Below are 20,664 nucleotides of genomic sequence, written 5' to 3'. Positions count from 1 at the left end.
CCTTCTCACACAAAACCAAGCACTCTGCCTTCAGGATTGTTAAGGCTGCCATAGCAGTGACTTATGGATTTATATGTGTCTGTATTTAAAGGTAGATATAGGTAGCCTATATCTTAGTAAGGGGCGCAAGCACCACCTTACCCAGGCTGCAATAGCACACCTGTGGTGCCATTTTGGAAGGCTTGCCAGGGGTGGCATAATACATGCTTCAGCCCCTGGTAGGCCTCTGGGGTACCTATGCCCTTGGTACCTAAGGTACCATATACTAGGGACTCACAAGGGTAACCCAGTAACCAATCTGGAGTGTACCTAAAGAACATGCGTTCTTCCGCCTCTAACCAGTGAGTGGTGTGGCTCACTGGTTAGAGTCGGCAGACCCGGAAGCAGAGGACAGCCCGGGACCAGGGTTCAATTCCCGACGCGGCAGGGTCGTGGACCAGGGTCAGCGGACTCGATAATTCTTGCCTCGGTGCCTACTCTAACCAGGGATCACACTCGGCCACTCTGGGCATTAGCTTGCCTCATCTGCACAACGGCCCCCCACATACGCCGGGGATGCCTGGTTTCACCTTGGAGATACCCAGTAGGGACCATCTCACAGGGAAAGCCAGGACGGGTTCCCCAGCGGTCTACAGCGCGGAGGTACCCCATGTGGGGTGATTCATGCGCTTTACAAGACATCAAGACATCATTACATTACATGCAATCAATTTAGAGAGGAAGTAGCTAGGCTGAGGTCCAGGTTAGCAGGGCCCCAGCCAGACTAAAGACGACAAATCAGTGAAACACCAGTAAAAAGTGGGGGTAACCATAGTAAGCAGATCCTACTCTCCTACACTCACTGTTTGTATGTGCTGAAGACAGCATGTGTCAAGGACTGTATGGGTGAATGAGTGTGTGTATGGGTGTGTTAGTGAGTGAATGACTGTCTCAATAGTGTCTTTATGAGTGCCTACATATGTTTTAAACTTTATAGGTGAGTATTGGTGTATGTGAGAGTGAGAGATTGGAAGAATTCCTGTATAAATACGTATGTGTTTCTATAAGTGATTGTTTAAGAGAATAAGTATGTGTAAGTTCTGTAGAAGTAAGTGTGGTGGTGTGTGTGTAACTGTATATGCAAGTAAATGGATGTTTGATACTTTGTTTGCATGTGTGACTATTTGTGTAACTATATGGATGAGTATCGGTGTGTAACAGGATGTATAGGTGTATGAGTACATATGATGAGTGAGTACATGTATGAGTGACTCTATAGGACTATTGGTGAATGAGTGGATGTGTGTGTAGATCTTAGAATTGCTGAATAGGTGTGTTGTAAGTGGTATTGGTATGTCCATTCTTTTGAAAATGTTAGTTTCTGTTTTTGAGTGTGTGTATCAAAGGTTATATTAGGGTGAGAGGAGGTCTGCCACTCTATCACAAGGATGAAGTCATCAGTGATGTCATTTGAGATGTCATCAGTGATGTCATGAGTGATATCACTGACCATGTTATGAGTGATGTAATATGTGACGTCATCAGCAGTGCATTGCGGGCCCTCAAGTTATAGTTAGCTGAACTAACTATAACGGGTGAATTTCTTTGGTTTTGTACGAGTAAAATGGCCAACTAACTATAACGCCCCTGAAACCTATGTTTTTTTCAGTGAATTTCTAAGGTTTTTTAAATTCTAATTTCTAACTATAACATGCCTGAAACCTATGGTGTTTTCAGTGAATTTCAGAGGTTTTTTAAATACTAATTTCTAACTATACCACACCTGAAACCTATGGTTTTTTAAGTGAATTTCAAAAGTTTTTTAAATGGTAGTTTCTAACTATGCCTACTGAGGTAGGACATGTGAAGAAAAAAAGAAAAAACGCACAGAAAGAAAAAAAATAAATGCAGAAAGAAGCAACAGAAGTCCACAAAGACGGAGAAAAGTGCAGGAAGAAGAGATGTACAGAAAGAATCAACAGAGGAGCAGAAAATCCTCCTGTAACCCCAACGTTTTCTATGGGTACTGATGGTAACTGAATCTGACTAACCAGGTCTAGAGCCAGCTCTATGCTAAAAAAGACACTTAGAATACAGTAAAACACCTACATACACTAGGGAACACTATATGTTGGGGTACCCCTGTGATTACCATGACTTCCTCTGTAAGACCCTAGTACATAATCTTAAAATGCGCCATGGGGCGCGTTTGCACACTGGTGAAGGGGTGGGTGCTGAGGTGACATGTGTGCATACAAACCCTGTGACCATTTTTTATTTAGGGGATAATTTCAATCCTGAGTGTCCCTTGGGTCCAACTAGCCCACTAGGTACCTCCAGTAAGCGCCACAGAGCTGGGTTGCAGAGAGGTGTAAAAAGGGGCACGGCCTGGACCAAAACTCTGCAACACAGCGCAGTGGCGCTTACTGGAAGCACCTGGTGGTTTAGTTAGCCCCCAGGGGCCCTCAGGATTGCAGGGGAATTATTTCCACAACTTAAAACGAGCCACAGGACGTATTTGCACACGTCGCCTCAGGCCTCATCCCCCGTCCCGTCCCTTCCCCACTGTGTAAACATGCCCTGTGGCCGTTTTAAGTTAGTAGATTATGTCCTCATGAATCCTGAGGTTCCCTAGGGTCAAACTAGCCCACTAGGTACCTCCAGTAAGCGCCACAGAGCTGCGTTGCAGAGAGGTGTAAAAAGGGGCACGGCCAGGACCACCTCTCTGCAACGCAGCACAGTGGCGCTTACTGGAAGCACCTGGTGGGCTAGTTGGCCCTCAGGATTGAAGAGGAATTATTTCCCAACTTAAAACTCACTATAGGGCGAATTTGCACACATCACCTCAGGCCTGGTCCCCTCCCTTCACCACTGTGTAAACACGCCCTGTGGCTGTGCCTGTTTTAAGTTGGAAGATTAAGTCCCTTAAATCTTGAGGGTCCCTAGGGTCCAACTAGTCCACTAGGTACCTCCAGCAAGCGTCTCAGAGCTGCGTTGCAGAGAGGTGTAAAAAGGGCCACGGCCTAGACCGCCTCTCTCCAACGCAGCACAGTGGCGCTTACTGGAAGCACTTGGTGGGCTAGTTGGCCCCCAGGGGCCCTCAGGATTGAAGAGGAATTATTTTGACAACTTAAAATGCACCACAGGGCGTGTTTGCACACTTCACCTCAGGCCTCGTCTACTCACTTCCCCACTGTGTAAACGCCCTGTGGCCCTTTTAAGTTGGGAGACTAAGTCCCCTTGTATCCTGAAGGTCCCTAGGGTCCAACTAGCCCACTAGGTACCTACAGTAAGTGCCACAGAGCTGCGTTGCAGAGAGGTGTAAAAAGGGGCACGGCCTCTGAACACCTCTCTGCTACGCAGCTCCCTGGCGCATACTGGAGGTACCTGGTGGGCTACTTGGCCCCCAGGGACTCCCAGTATTCAAGGGGAATTAATTCCCCAACTTACAACTTACCAGGAGGCACTTTTGCACAATAGTGAAGAAAGGGGGCGGGGCCTTAGGTGACATGTGTGCAAACACGTTATGTGGCTCATTATAAGTTTGGGAATTAATTCCTCTTCAATCCTGAGGGTCCTTGTGGGACCCCCTGAGCAGTCGTAGGGGGACAGGGTGTTTCTACCCTGCCCCCTTTTCGTTTTTTTGTGTTTTTCTTACTGTTTTCTTGTGCCTCGATTCTACAGAGGCACAAGATGGCTGCCAACACTGGTTTGGAGTTTTGACAGCCTATTAGCATGAAGCTCGTGATCGAGAGGGTCCACGGATCCTGTGCGGCCATAGATATCACTATTTTCTCAGTAACTACTGAACGGATTTACACCATTTAAAAAAGGTCTCTTTCTGAACCAAGAGCTACCTTTTTGCCAAATTTGGTGTAATTCCGTTCAGCAGTTCGGGCTGTAGCCGTGTCTAAAGTTTCCTATAGAAAATTACATGGGGAAAACACGTTTTGGGACCCCCCTTTTTTCTCGTCCCCTGCTTGACGAATCACCCCGAAACTTTCAAGATAGGAGTGGACCAGAGCACCCCACGAGTTTTGAAAATAAGTTATTGGGAATAGAATGTTGTGATTTTGCTATGTATAATAGGTCCTAACTATAACTACCTACTTGCGACCGCCAGTAGGTAATATATGTATATATATATATATATATATATATATATATATATATATATATATATATATATATATATATATATATATATATATATATATATATATATATATGAACAGGATTCACCACAAATAGCTGCTCCATGCAGGAAAAGACGAAAAGCGGACCCAAGGTTCTTTGTGCAATATCAAGCAACTTTATTTAAGTGCCCAGCAAGTCCGCCATTACGCGTTTTGACCCCAACTCGGGTCTTGATCACATGATACGTTGCTTTTGGTGTGGTCGACATTTAAAGTGACAAATGCAGGAAGTGACACAATGAGATCAAAGTGCAAGTGCATAGCAACTGAAAAGTTACTATAAGCAGCAAGAGGTTCATTACCTGTGCAAAAATTACGCATTCAAAATAGATATGATGATAAATATATAAATATAGTCATAAATATTATAATAAATACATAAATGTATATAAAAAGACAAAAACCATAATGATATATAATGTGTAAAAACAATGGGGATCACAGTTAATAAAAAACAATGTTGTGAAGAACCAAGTTAACAGTGGCATTTAAAATCTATTAAGATATACCTACAACTGGAATTGTACAAAGCTAAAAATGCCTGCTCTCATTTGACAGATGTGCAAACCTGATGTATATTCCATTGTATTTAATTCATGTTTTACACACAAGGTCATGCTGTTACACTCCTAGCTGCAAAGCTTAGTTGCAATATATGTATATATATAGATATACACACACCCCTATACTCACTTTTAATGTTATAAATTCCTTTTCCACTCAAAAACCTACAGCCACCCTAAAATTACCCTGGCCACCCAAAAACCCATACCCACCCATAACTCTAAAAGTACACTTGCCTCCCAAAGACCCATACCCACCTTAAAATGACCCTTGACACTAGGGGTGGGCGGAATTTGCGTATTCACGTTACACAAATCTCCGCAAAACGGTAAAGAATCTCTGCGAACGCGCAGAAATTCAGCGAACATGCGGAATTGCTTGTTCGCGATGCTTTTTTCCTTTTTGCAATTGAGATTTGCGTGTTCGGGGGGAAATAAGTTGCGAACACGCATTTTGAGAACGTGAACAAGCAAAAATTTCGCAAAGTCGCGGAACACAGAGTTTTGGGCAATTTTGTGTTCTCTGCGGAACACAAAATTACCCAAGTTCCGCAAATTCCGCGAGCAAAACGGAATTTACCACCTAGGCCGACTTGCCACCCAAAAACCCATACCCACCCAAAACCCTAAAATTTTCCTTGCCACACGAAAACCCACACCCACCCTAAACCCTAAAAAAAGCCTTTCCACAAAAAACCCATACCCACCGTAAACCCTAAAATTACCCTTGCAATTCCAAAAACCCATACCAAATGTAAATCCTAAAATTACCCTTCCCACCCAAAAACCCATACCCACCCTTAACCCTAAAAAATACACTTGCCACCCAGAAACTCATGCCCACCCTAAATTTACCCTTGCCACCCAAAAACCCATTCCCACCCAAAACTTAAAAAGTACCATTGCCATTGCCAGCCAAAAACCCATACCCACCCTAAACCCTAAAATCATCCTTGCCATACAAAAACCCATACCCACCCTAAACCCTAAAAATACCCTTGCAATCCCAAAAACCCATACCCACCCTAATCGCTAAAAATACCCTTGCCTACCCTAAACCCTAAATGTAGGAAAGTAGTATCTGCTTCTTTTGGTTACCCCCACTTTTTGCTGATGTCACACTGTTTTTGGCTTAGCCTGACTGGGATCCTGCTATCCAGGACCCCAGTCGATCTGCTTTTTCCTGTAAATTGCAATGCATGTGCTTTATGTACACTCCAGATTGGATTCTGGGGTACCCTTATCAGTCCCTAGTATATGGTACACCATGTACCCAGGGCATAGGTACCCCATAGGCCTCCCATGGGCTACAGCATGTATTATGTCACCCATGAGAGGTCATACAAATTGACAAGACAGGTCTGCTACTGCAGACTGTGTAAGATGGTGCTTGCACTACTTACTGAGATATAGGTTCACTATATCTATCTAAATCACTACACTTAAATACCTATCAGTCACCCCTATGGCAGGCCTTATCAATCCTGAAGACAGGGTGCTGGGTTTTACATGAGAGGGTGCCCCTGCATGAGCAGAGCCCCTCTGCAGCCTTCGGAGACCATTCTCTGGGGTTGTCTGTGATGCAGCCAGACATATATGTTTAAGTGCAATATAACCTCGCAGTAAATGCTAACTTTAAAACGGCTGCTTAGAAACATGTCGTGTTTGGTGTCACACACCTTGGAATCATACCTCTACACCAGTAATTGGTGTGAGAGGCACCCTTCTAGAGGGACATATGTGGGTCACCGGTCTACCCGGTACCAGCTTTCTCGACCTGGGCAGCACAAAATGGATGCTACCAGCCACAAACACAGGTCTCCCCTCCTGCTGCTGAGCCAAGCTTGCGCAGGGGAAGGCATGATAAAAGGCATCCTGTCACAGGGAGGTGTAACCGCCTCCCAGACAGGATTTAGGGCCAGATGTAGGTAAATCCCATTTACCGATTTTGAAATACCGAATTTTACCGATTCGGTATTTCAAAATCGGTAAATGGGATGTAGGTCCCAACATCTGGATATGTTACCGAATCCTTAAAAATTCGGTATTTACCGATTCGGTAAATACCGAATCGGTATTTGCTATAGAATCCTATGGGCCTTGAAGCCCATAGGATTCAATTCAAATACCGATTCGGTATTTACCGAATCGGTAAATACCGAATTTGTCAAGGGTGCAAGGGGTGTCACTTTGACACCATCTAGCACCCCCAAAACGGGCATGTGTGCAATGTGGCACACAGACATGCCCTAAGGGCACGTCTGTCTGTCACATGGCACATGTGTACATGCACAGATGTGCATGTACACAGGAATCGGTATTTTACCATGGATTTGTATTCCATGGTAAAATACCGATTCTGTAAGCCATGTGCCAATGGAAAATTGGCTACCCACATAGCATTTTCGGTAATTTTACCGAATCGGTAAATATTACCGAATCGGTAAATATTACCGATTCGGTAATTATTACCGATTCGGTACTTATTACCGATTCGGTAATAATAACGATTCGGTAAAATTACCGAATATGTGCCCCTACATCTCCATAGCCCTTTACCGATCGGAAACGGACGAAAATCGGTTTTTTCAGCCGATTCCGATCGGTAAAGGGCTACCTACATCTGGCCCTTAGTGTATTAGGGCTTGGTGGGTGCACTCTCTGAGTGCCAGAAAGTCTGCACTGGGGGCACATTTGGTGTCCCTGTGCATAGTCCAGTTCAAACCAGTTCTAGGAGTCATTGGCTCCTGCTCTGGTGCAAAACTAGACAAAAGACATGGGTGTAGCCACCCTGTCCTGCCCTTCCCATGGTAGAGTCCACGGAATCTATCCAACACCTTCCCATGGGTATGAAGTGGGTAATCTGATCACAGGGCTTTAGATTTTATCTGGACAAGATTTGGCTAAGAAGACAACAAGTACTTTGACTGCCTGCACGACGCTGCACGACTGAAGAATCTCCCCTGGAGTAAAGGAGTTACTCCCCTGCAAAAGCAGAAACCTAAATGCAAATACCAAGTTTGCTTCTCCCAATCTCCTGAGGACTCTGAAGATTTCAGCAACACTGGAGGTGGGTTCCCGATGATCCCTGAGGTCAATCTGCTCTCTCAGCAATTCTGAGGCCAGTATCCCTCATGGGGACCCTGCAACCCGAACCCCTGTGCACTGCGTGGTTTTCGATTTGCATACGCTTAGTGACAATTTCTGGGCCTGTGCTTTGAACTCCATGTAGTCCTGATCCGAGCAGTATTTGCACCGAATATTTCTGGCCTCCACTCCACCAGTGTCCTGCGGGCTGGTCCTTTGCGTACTTGCTTGAGGTCTCCTTGCGATCCCTGGTCCGTTGGCTTGTGGGTCCTGGCGAGGGTCACCTTGTGAATTCTTGTGCTAACCAGATTGCTCCAGACGTGCCCTGACTCTCCATTGCTTGGAGAGTCCCCTTGACCTTGCTGGTCCACACCGTAACCTGTTTCCTTTGACCAATTGCATTGCAGTTGCCAAGGCTTGTTGTTGCTCGAGCCGGACATAGACCCCTCAGCTCTCGACATCCTTCGTGGGAATGCTCAACTCCGGATTCTGGTTATCCTAGATGTCTCCTGGTCCCCGTGGCTGCAGAGTCAAGCAACCCTTCTTTGCACCTGAAGCACCCAACATCGGTAGGCATTCGACTATCGAGCCCCTGGTCACCAGTATTGACCCAGACTCTGTCCCCTCTGCTTTCAGGTTCCTCTGACCTTGAATCCAGGCTTGGATTCTACTGGACGCTCTTCGCCTTCTTGGCAGCAGTACTTCTTTGCAGCTCTCCATTGAAAATTACGAAGGTTTCAGACACCACTTGACACACATTCACCCGGCTCCTTTGGGATAGGTAACACGGGTACCTCGGTACTCACTGGTGAAGTGGCCTTTGAACTTCCTATATTCCAAAGGGTTTGCTAGAAGTCCTCTTAGAAGTGTACTTAAATTGCAATTGTTCAACTGCAACGTTCCCATAGAGTTGTATGGAGCACATGTCTGTGTTTCCTCACTACACCTCTCCTCCCTGAGCTCCATGTGTCACTCCTCTGGGTGGTTCCTTGGGATCCCAGCGATTCTACGTGCTCTAGGCACTGTGTCTAGTTAAGTCGTTGTTATACCAATTTTTAGTATATGGTTCGGTCTCCCCCTAGAGCCTGCTGTGTATTGTGCTATTTACAAATGATTTTTTGATTCAGTATTTTTGTACTTTGTGCCCTAGTCTCACATAGAGACTAGTAGAGAGTGTTATATTAAGAAAAACATATATTTATATAAACACTGTGTGGTTCTACTTTCATTTAGTCATTTAGGAGGTGATATTCTGGTAAAACAAGCTGCTTTACATTCCTTAAAGATTAAGCCTGAAGGCTGCTCTCCATAGCTACCATTAGGATAGCTTTCAATAAAAGTTATCTTTGACCTCATACATCATAAGGGTCATGTGAACTGGTACATGGTGCCCACTTAAATTAGTGGACAGCATATACCAACCCACCTTCTCACATTCGTGTGCAGCGGTTGAGATTCAAGCTTGCTATTGTTACCAGATAAATCTAATTGAATTATTGACTGAAAACCACTAAAGTAGTAGGTATATATAATACAATCAATATTAGAATAAAGTAAGTTCTACTGAACTTGGAGTCGGGTAAGTTAAGGGCCTAGCGCACCCATTCTCCAACTCAAGAGAGTTTAGTCTCCACTAGGTTAGGTAGGTGCCTATACCGAATAACACTAGTATGTCTTCTAGAGAAGAGCCCAGTGGCTCTCTGCCAACTAGGTACAATAGTATTCTATTTTTAGAATTGAAAGCCATGTGTGTCTCTAGGAAGCTGAGGACGCCTCATAGAGATATTGCTTCTAGAAGACCTCAGAAAGACTCCAGGGCCTGATGAGGTAGGTAGAGTGTGTGGTACAGGGAATGAGGATAGGCTAGGAGGTCTCACCTTCTTTAACCTAGAATCAAACCCTGACCAGGAGAATCAAGATGATTCTAACCTGGCTAATCAGGATCAGGATGAGCATGGAGAAGGCCCTGAGGGCCCCCTCTTTAATTATCCTGGTAGAATCCAGAGTTTACCTTGGAGACCTAGGTCTCCCTATGAAGAATCTAGACACTCAGGGACTTCTGTAGGAACTTCCATATCTAATAAGAGAGAAAACTCTCATGACAGGCAGTGCCAATTCGTAAAGCTTGAGGAAGTCAAGCTTAGGCTCAAAAGAGAGCAATTGGCATTGGATAAGGAAGCCATAGAGCTCCAGAGAGCTAGTAAAAGATTTGGACTAGAGTCCCATGGTGGCAGCAACAGTGTCCCTATAACTAGAGAGTATTCTCATGATCATAGGAACGTGAACAAGATAGTCCCTCCCTATCAAAGTGGGGATGACATCCACAAATGGATAACTCCACTATAAAGGGCCTGTAAGGTACAGAGGGTCCCTCAAGAGCAGTGGGCAGTTATCTTGTGGCTCTCCTTTGCTGACAAAGGTAGAGATAAGCTCCTCACTGTAAGAGAAGAGGATGCTGATAATTATTCAGTCTTGAAGAGTGCTCTCATATATGGGTTTGGCTTATCCACTGAGAAATACAGGATTACGTTCCGAGACACCCAGAAGACACAGACTCAGGACTGGGTTGACTTTTTAGATTGTGCTACTAAGGCTCAGGAAGGCTGGTTACTTGGCAGTAAGGTGTGTTATTTTAAAGGATTGTACAATTTAATTATGAGGGAGCAGATCCTTAATAATTGCCAAAATCAGTTGTTGCATCAGTACTTGGTTGATTCTGATCTGATCTCTCCCCAAGATTTGGGAAAGAAGACAGACAAATAGGTCAGAACCAGGGTGAAGCAGAAAACTCAGAATCAAGGTGGTGACCAAAAGAAGCAAGATGCTAAAACCTCAGATAAGGGTGGGGAGAAGGGTAAAGACTAGAAGTCTTCACAAGGCCACCAAAAACATGCGTCTGGGGGGGAGTCACAATCTAACAAGGGTAAAGGTAAAAAGAAACCTTGGTGTCAGACCCATTGGACAAAAGATGCCAATTGTCCAAGGGCCAAGGAATCTACTCCAGCCACCAATGCCCCAAAGGCAACTGCTCCTAGCTCAGTTTCAAGTGGTGGTGTACAGAACAAGGGTATAGTAGGGTTAACCTTGGAATCTGAAATGGATTCTGGTCTAGTCAGAATTCCAACTCAGGCTGTTTTAGTCTATGATGGAGGCATGGATATTGCCTCCTTATTTGTCAGTCCCAGTAAACTGGACAAATACAGACAATAGCCTTTGATCAGTGGTAAGGAGGCCATGGCATACAGGGACACAAGTGCAAGTGTCACAATGGTGACAAAAGATTGTGTGGCCCCTGAAGAGATCATACTTGGTGAGATTTACCAAGTGACCAATGCAAGCAATGTCAGGACAGACCATTCCTTGGCAGTTGTGAATTTCACATGGGAAGGGGTAACTGGCCCTAAGAATGTTGTGGTTAGCTCAGACCTCCCTGTTGAATGCTTATTGGGCAATGATTTGGAAACTTCAGATTTGGCTGAAGTGGAACTCAGGACACACGCGGGAATGCTGGGCATCCCTGCTGATGTGTTTGCCATGACTAGGTCACAGGCAAAAATGTATTCCGCTGAACAGGCCCTGGATCCTGAAAAGATGGACCAGGTACCTTTCAAGAGAAGGAGCAGAAGGGATAAGGCAGTGTCTTCCCCCCTGCCTCAGAGTGAGGATCAGTCTCTTGAGGGAGATGATCCCAGTCCCTGTGAAGGTACTGTCTCAGAGGAACTTGAACCTGATCAGGTGGAGTTCTTGGGGACAGGGGGCCATTCCAGGGCAGATCTAAACCAGGGGCTGCTATGTTGCCCCTCTCTTGAACCCCTCGGATAGCAAGATGCTGCTGAGGCTGCTGGTAGTGCCAGTGGATCTCACAGGATCTAATGGGAGGATAGGCTTCTGCATTCAGAGGGTTGAGACCCCAAGCCTGAGGCTACCAGGAGGTTGGTTGTACCTCTGAAGTTTAGAGGCTTCCTATTTACACTGGCACATGACATCCCATTAGCAGGACACACAGGCCAAAGCAAGACCAGGGACAGGCTTGTTCCTCACTTTCACTGGCCTCACATGCCAGAAGACACAAAGGAGTTTTGTCACTCCTGTATTACTTGCCAAGCCAGTGGTAAGGCAGGTGGTACTACAAAGCCCCCCCAGATACCACTACCTGTGGTGGGGGTTCCCTGTGAGAGGGTTGGGATTGACATTGTTGGTACCATGGATCCTCCAACTGCATCTGGGCACAGATGTATACTAGTGGTGGTGGACCATGCCACTAGGTATCCAGAGGCAATTCCCCTTAGGACTACCACAGCTCCTGCTGTGGCTAGAGCTCTCCTGGGAATCTTTTCCAGAGAGGGTTTTCCTAAGAAGGTAGTATCAGACAGAGAGGCAAACTTTATGTCTGGGTAACTGACTGCAATGTGGAAGGAGTGTGGAGTGAATTACAAATTCACCACCCCTTATCACCCACAATGCAATGAGTTAGTTGAGAGATTCAACAAAACCCTCAAGGGCATGATAAAAGGTCTCCCTGAAAAGCTTAGGCGCAGATGGAGCATCCTTTTTCCCTGACTTCTCCTTGCCTACAGAGAGGCTCAGCAGAAGGGGGTTGGCTACAGCCCTTTTGAACTTCAGTTTGGACATCCAGTTAGGGGTCCCTTATTTTTGTTTAAGGAGGGAAGGGGGTTACCTCTCAAACCACTTAAACAGGACATAGATGACTTTGTACATGGCCTCCGCTCCAGGATGGCTGAGTATATGAAGAAGGCAACCAAAAACCTTGAGGCCAGCCAGGAATTGCAAAATGTCTGGCATGACCAAAAGGCTGTTTTGACTGAGTATCAGCCAAAACAGAAGGTATGGGTGTTGAAGCCTGTTGCCCCAGCAGCTCTCCAAGACAAGTGTAATGGGTCCCATACCATTCTTGAGCAAAAGGGAGAGGTTACCTACTTGGTGGACCTTGGAACTCCCAGGAGCCCCCACAGGGTGCTCAATGTGAACAGGCTCAAGCCATATGTGGACAGGGCAGACATGGGCTTGCTCATGGCTACTGATGAGGGACAGGAGGAAGAGAGTTATCCACTCCCTGATCTCCTCTCACAGAACCCTGATGATGGTTCAGTTGATGGAGCAGCCTTGGCAGGCAGCCACACTGAACAGCAACAGACTGATTGCAGGAAAGTCCTCAATCAGTACAGACACATGTTTTCACTGACTCCAAGTCAGACTACCTGGTGTACACATGAGGTTGACACAGGTGACAGTCTGCCAGTTAAAAATAAGATTTACAGTCAACCTGATCATGTCAGGGACTGTATCAGGACTGAGGTCCGTAAAATGATGGAACTGGGAGTAGCTGAGCCCTCAGATAGCCCTTGGGCAAGTCCAGTAGTCTTAGTACCAAAACCTCACACCCAGGGTGGTAAGAGAGAGATGAGGTTATGTGTTTACTACAGGGTACTCAATGCAGTAACTAGGACTGGTGCTCATCCAATTCCAACGGCAGATGATCTTATTGATACTTTGGCCTCAGCCAAGTTCTTGAGTACATATGACCTGACAGCTGGTTACTGGCAAATCAGATTAGCTGAGAATGCAAAACCAAAAACAGCATTCTCAACCCCTAGTGGGAACTACCAATTTGTGGTTTTGCCCTTTGGCTTCAAGAATGCACCTGCCACATTTCAAAGGCTGGTGAATAAAGTTCTCAAAGGTCTGGAAGCCTATAGTGCATCTTATCTAGATTATATTGCTTTCTTTATCTCCACCTCTGAGGATCACCTGGGTCACCTGAGAAATATTTTGAAGGCCCTGCAGAAGGCCGGCCTCACTATCAAGGCCACCAAGTGCCAGATAGGGCAGAGTAAGGTTGTATACCTAGGCCACCTTGTAGGTGGAGGACAGGTTCGACCATTGCAGAGCAAAATCCAAACCATCATGGATTGGGTTGCTCCAACGACCCAGACTCAGGTCAGAGCTTTCTTGGGCCTGACAGGTTTGCAAAGGTTGTGGCTCCATAGTGACCTCTTTGAATGATCTAACTTCCAAAAGACTGCCTGAGAAATTTCAGTGGACAGTTAGCTGTCAAAGGGCATTTGATTACCTGAAGCAGACCAGGTGCACTGCTTCCATTCTGCAAAGTCCTGACTATTCCAAACAATTCATCGTTCAAACTGATGCATCTGAGTTTGGGGGTAGGGGCTGTGTTATCACAACTGAATGAAGAGGGTCAGGATCAGCCAGTAGCTTTTATTAGCAGAAAGCTGACCCCCAGAAAGAAATGTTGGTGAGCTATTGAGAGGAAAGCCTTTGCTGTGGTTTTGGACTCTGAAGAACCTGAGCCCATACTTGTTTGGCACTCACTTCATTGTTCAGACAGACCTTAAGTCCCTCATATGGTTAAAACAGATGAAGGGTGAAAACCCCAAACTTTTGAGGTGGTCCATTTCCCTACAGCGGATGGACTGTACAGTGGAACATAGACCTGAGAATAACCATGCTAATGCAGATGGACTCTCAAGATATTTCCACTTAGAACATGAAGACTCAACTGGTCAAGGTTAGTTTCATGTCCCTACATTTGAGGGGGGTGGTTATGTAGGAGAGTAGGATCTGCTTCTTATGTTACCCCCACTTTTTGCTGATGTCTCACTGTTTTCGACTTAGAATAGCTGGGATCCTGCTATCCAGGACCCCAGCCTAGCTGCTTTCTTCTCTAAATTGATTGTATGTACTTGAGGTACACTCCAGATTGGATACTGGGGTACCTTTATCAGTCCCTAGTATATGGTGCACCATGTACCCAGGGCATAGGTACCCCAGAGGCTTCTCAGGGGCTGCAGCATGTATTATGCCACCCCTGAGAGACCATTCAAACTAAAACCACAGGTCTGCTACTGCAGCCTGTGTAAGGTTGTGCATGCACCCCTTACTTATATATAGGTTCACTATATCTATTTTAAATCACTGCATATAGAAACCTATCAGTCACCCCAATGGCAGGCCTTATAAATGCTGAAGGCAGGGTGCTGGGTTTTATGTGAGAGGCTGCCCCTGCATGAGCAGAGCCCCTCTGCCGCCTTCACAACCTATTTTACGGGGTTGAATGTCAATAGAAGAAACTGTGGCCGACCAAGGTTCGCACTCCAATTTCGCAGTAGGGAATATCTAATGATTGTGCAAATCACATCTGGAGATAGCCACACAGAAGCTCCACTGTTGCAACAGATACCAGATTGTATGGATATAGGATGGTGCACCAAAAGAAGAAAAGTCCGTAGCACATATACTTGAATGGAGAGAGTTCCTTTATTATTTAGTAATCTTTAAAAAGCCTCATATTTTCACAAGAACAAGGGAACCCAAAAGGTATATCATAGGGACCTTGGGCAGTATCAATTTACAAAAGACAATGGTCCCTATATGTGGACAGGATAGCAAAAAATAATAATCATACACCTAATAAGTAGTATGTTTCTTTGTCCATCCGGACAAGAATTTTATTTTAAATGATCAAGTTCATAGAGGGAGTTTTAAGACCAAGATAACAAGTGGGCACAGCCGTGACCCACAACATTTAAGACAAAACAACAAAGAAATGGCCAAAAAGGCAAAGCGAAAATCTGTCTGTATACTATTGTTCAGTGCTACAGACTCAATCTCTTAAACATAACCATACCATTGCATCAAACAATATAGCATTCATCATATTGCATATGGGGTTTTTTCTCGACGACGTTTCGATGCCTTTTTAAATTATGACATCATCATCAGGACAAGAATTATCAGCATTATTGTTTTGTTCAACAATTATTAACACAATGCCTATTATCGCATTAATGTCGGTTTACTCGCTGGTTGCCTCATTCTGGGTTACTGATGAGAAACCGCGGGGCTATTGGCATTCTTTCAAAACAATTCCGGGGCTTCCATCAGGACTGTATGGAATCTCCAGGAGTAGAGCGCGATGGCTCAATTTGTATTGGCAGGAGCACTGTGGCTAATACGGCAGTCCGATGGGATCCCCGGAATTGTTTTGAAAGAATGCCAATAGCCCCGCAGTTTCTCATCAGTAACCCAGAATAAAATTCTTGTCCGGCTGGACAAAGAAACATACTACTTATTAGGTGTATGATTATTATTTTTTGCTATCCTGTCCACATATAGGGACCATTGTCTTTTGTAAATTTAAAAAGCCTCAGCCAACCCGTTTTGTCCCTGGGAGGGACTTCGTCAGGGCAAAAAGAGTTTTTATAATATTTCTCACGTGCAATTTCAGTCTTTTATTATTAGCAACGTCGCCCAAGGTGTCGGTACACTCCAGACCTCCCTTCCACCAAGGGGAACACCTTTGATATAAGGACCGCTGACCTTCTTACTCTTCAGCTATTCAATAACAATCAGGTTATTATATTTTTCTTACAAATTCCAATTGATCCTTCGCACCTACGACGTTGCTCCCGACTTTTGATTGACCACACTACCTTTGGATAATAAATTAGAATCCTATCAACCTGTACTTAGGACTCGTGCAGCGCTGGATCTATACGTCTACGGTTCGTTTGGAATATTATAAAAACTCTTTTTGCCCTGATGAAGTCCCTTCCAGGGACGAAACGCGTTGGCTGAGGCTTAGAGATTACTAAATTATAAAGGAACTTTTTCTATTCAAGTATATGTGCTACGGACTTTTCTTCTTTTGGTGCACCATCCTATATCCATATTATTTTACGGGGTTGGTTGGGATGCAGCCAACCATATATATTTAAGTGCATTACAACCTCACGGTAAAAGCTAACTTTAAAACGGTTGCTTAGAAACATGTCATGTTTGGTGTCAAACACCTTGGAATCATACCTCCCCACCAGTTACTGGTGGGGAGGTATGATTCCACCCTTCTAGAGGGACTTATGTGAAACACCGGTACACCTGGTACCAGCTTTCTCGACCTGAGCATCACAAAATTAATGCTGCCAGCTACAAACACAAGTTTGCCCTCCTGCTGCTGAGCTGATCTCATGCAGGGGAAGGCTTGACAAAAGGTTTCCTGTCACGGGGAGGTGTGATCACCTCCCAGACAGGATTCTCCAACTCAAGAGAGTTTAGTTTCCCACTAGGTTAGGTGGGTGCCTACACCACATAACACTAGTATGTCTTCTAGAGAAGAACCCACTGGCTCTTTGCCAACTTCATTCATTATGCTTAGAACATCATTAAATCAAAACATTGCTCTCCACCATGTCATTCGAGGATTTCACTCCTTTTTTACTTACTGTATAAAGTCAGAGAAGTGGAAGAGTCAACAATGAGCCCTAAAAATAAACTCCTTGATCAACAGTGAAACAAACTATGAGACCATAAACATCTTGGGAAGTTATTACATTTGTTATTTTACGATTTCACTGAAACTTATATGCCACAGTACGGGCACATAAACAATGAATATAGGAGTCCAAGGACTCACTGGTATACACAGGATTAGTGGCTAATAATTACACAATTGATGTGACCAACAAAGCAAATGGAAAAAGGTTCAAATCCAGAGAACTTGTCATAAGAACCTGTGGTGCTTAGAGCTGAATACAAACACAAATACTGGAAGCAAAACAATCTTTGATACAAAAAGATGGGATGATAAAATTAAGTGGTCCTCTAATCATGATTCAAACCAAATTTGTGGATTGTTCCCCATCCTTGACTGACTGGAATTAGGCAAAAGTAATGTTAATTCAGAGACATTGATATCCTATCTATCTCCACTATACTACAGTCTACAAATGGGGTGTTCAACAAATCCTTAGAACTTTCTGAAAAAAATATAACATCTGATGTGAAACAAGCAAGATTAGCTGCTGCTCATGGACCCAATGGTATACCTGACAGTGTCATACAATTACTATTTTTTTTACGGAGTTTTATAAAGCACAAACGTGACCCGAAGGTATCGAGTATCAGAGCGCTTTACATAGCACCAGTTGCGTTACATGAGGACACATTCATTTTTGTTAGGCACAGGGAAATTATGTGAATTGCCCAGAATCACAGGATGTTCAGCGTCGTTGCAGAGACTCGAGCGCAGTTCCCCAGATTCGAAGTCTATCGCCCTAGCCATTAGGCCAACTCCTCACCCCATTTGATATTGAGTTTTGGTCTCTTCCTTTAATGATGGTCTACAGTGCATATTATAATCAGAAACTATCTCAAAGACATAGAGAGGGACAATTTTTTTGACTCAATACACAAAATAGGAAATCCAAGTGACCATAAAATATATACATGCATCTTCCTTCTCGAACTGGAGGAATGGAATATACAGTCACAAATATTACCATCATACCAAACTTGCTAAAGACAATGGTCCAAGACACTTGAAAATATCCTGCCTTTAATCCAAGGGCCCAAAAATTCATAGTCTATAGGACCTTACTATATGACTGTTATCTGTTAACAGAAACTTACTCTCGTGGAAGCTAACAGCATGGAATACACACTGAATCCTACAATAATCTATTTTTTCTCTTGGACACTGTCACCCGAGTGAATACATAAGAAAAACATGGCACAAAAACAACTAAAATCCAATAGGAAGGGCCAGAGATGTGCATTTTTTAAATGTTATAGATGATCAGGACTTTGGGGCAATTTCAAGCCAATCACGACAAAGCGGAGGCCAGATACAGCAAGCTAGTCAACCTGGTTAAAGTTTTGACCCTCTCCCTTATCCTTATTAAAGGAAGTCAAAATCCTCTAGCATGGCAAGTTTGATGGCTGTATCCGTCTAACTGCTCTTTAATCCAGATAGCGAATGGACGAGGTCACAGAAGCCATAGGTTTTGGTGGAGAAAGAGTTAGGCCTTATTACGACTTTGGCAGTCCTACAGCGGATGGTTCAACGCACCATCCACTGTAGGTCCATCAATGCCGTGGTGCTTCAGCCTGCCAGATTGGGAGTTAAATCCTGGTCTGGCAGGCAGTGCTGCGACGGTCTAAGGTGGTGGTCTGTCGGTCTCCCTGAAGAGCTTGACATGCAGACCGCCATTCCCAGAGCGTCAACTGCACCGTCCTGCACTGTGTGGCATAAATGCTACACCATGCAGAAACTGGGGGTGACTATATATGCCCCCCTGCATGGACCCTCAGGGCCAGGAGCGGCAGAGGGCCCTGTTAGGGTCCTCTGTGTTTGCTGGCAGGCTAACTGCTGTGAAAAGAGTGGTGGACAGGCAACTCCTAATATGCTTGGCAGCAGCACCACCAGCATATTAGTGTTACTGATTGCTGCGCGACAGACACGGATCTTTCATCCCCGGCGGTCGCAGCAGTCCTGTGGCCGTCCGACCGTCACACTCAGAATACTGCGTGTGGGCCTGCAGTGTGGCAGTGGTCGGATCGCCAGCATGGGTTTGGTGGTCCTATGGACCGCCAAAGTCGTAATAAGGACTTTAGTCTTTGGTATGCCCCCTTGGGGTGGACACAACTAGTCTTGGTTATGAAATGCGCGATTGTCAGTATCACGCTTTTTCTGCCTGATTTCACTTAAGACCACACATCTGGAACAAAGTCTGTTTACCAGTGGAAGAGAGGAATGACATGGTATGCTTTATGTGGTAAGATAATATTGTCTGTGTACCACACATATGATGACCTGGGGCAGAGAACTGTGTTCAAGCATTTTGAGCACATTTGGATGGCATGGGAGTGCCACACTTGCTTGGCACAATTTCTTTAGTGCTATGTGCTACCATGGTTGTCTGTGTAATGCTTTTCTATTACATTTACTCTAGAAATTGCAAGAAGGTTGGTGAAAATCATAAGTTACGAACCACCTAACAGTGTTTACGCAAGCTTTAGCGAAAATGCAAGCACTGACTAGGGTTCCCCTAGCAACTTAATCCTGAGAAAGCCATTGTGACTCAAAAAGCATGCATATTTGGCTGAAACATGTCGACCTAACACTAGTATGTGAGAGACCATTATTGTCTCACTTCAGGTCCACCATCACTGTTTTTATCCTACCCAAGGAATCCACTATTAAACTTCCTAAGGGAAGGATCATCTTGAGGCAGTTTTAATTCACCCACAATTCCTCATTTCACAAAAAAACACAGCTCTGTTGTAATCAGGCATTGTAGCACACCCAAGATGCATTAGGCATCTTGGGTGAGAACCCAATTATAAAGCATGCCACCAACTCGGATGGTGGGTGAGGGCTCTTTTAAAAAACCAAATGTTTTTTCTGGATAAATGAGTGAAAGGCATTCTTGACGTTACATTCAAATGGTAGTGAGCTTGTTTTCATTTGATTGTTGCATTGATAACGAAAATAGAAACATGCCTTTCTCACCTTCTCACTCTCACATTTGTTTACAGTTAACTTTTTTCATGTCTTCATTTTAATTAATTATTTGTAAGCGCCATCTTGTAAAAACACTGCATGAATACTAAGGTATGGTCTGAAATGTTGTCCATTGTATTGAGCCACTGTCTATACAACATAATTTATGGTGTTTCATTTCTGATTTCTTTATTTGCATACTTGATTTTAGGGGTTACAGTGCAAGCACTTTCTACAGTTCCTGTAATGTTCAGCTACTGGGTATGTAAACTATGCTAGAGTTGACCATTATTTCCTTTTACAATAACTACAATGTCTCTGTGATCATCATATGTAAGTCAGAGGAATAAGCTTTTGCTCTCCATTCTGTACATATACTGTGGACAAATTGTGTGGTTTATTTTCTTTTTTCTTTTGTGGCAAATTTTTACCGAGATTTGAGACACTGAAAAGGGTAGGGTAGATAATAATAATAATAATAATAATAATAATAATAATAATAAATTAGATTCTGGTGGAT

General features: G+C 44.3%; 1 protein-coding gene across 1 annotated transcript in view; it reads left to right on the top strand.

Annotated features, from left to right (window-relative positions):
• ACMSD (aminocarboxymuconate semialdehyde decarboxylase) overlaps positions 1-20,664 on the top strand; it is a 729,028-nt gene that overhangs the window by 348,397 nt on the left and 359,967 nt on the right. The window contains exon 4 of the mRNA XM_086957308.1: positions 20,356-20,405. Coding sequence (XP_086813434.1) covers positions 20,356-20,405 — 50 coding nt within the window. The remainder of the gene's footprint in view (positions 1-20,355; positions 20,406-20,664) is intronic.

This window comes from Lissotriton vulgaris, chromosome 2_1 (assembly GCF_964263255.1).
Source record: "Lissotriton vulgaris chromosome 2_1, aLisVul1.2, whole genome shotgun sequence".
Lineage (NCBI taxonomy): Eukaryota > Metazoa > Chordata > Amphibia > Caudata > Salamandridae > Lissotriton > Lissotriton vulgaris.
Note: the sequence above shows the minus strand (reverse complement) of the source record. Positions and strands in the feature narration are given on the sequence as shown.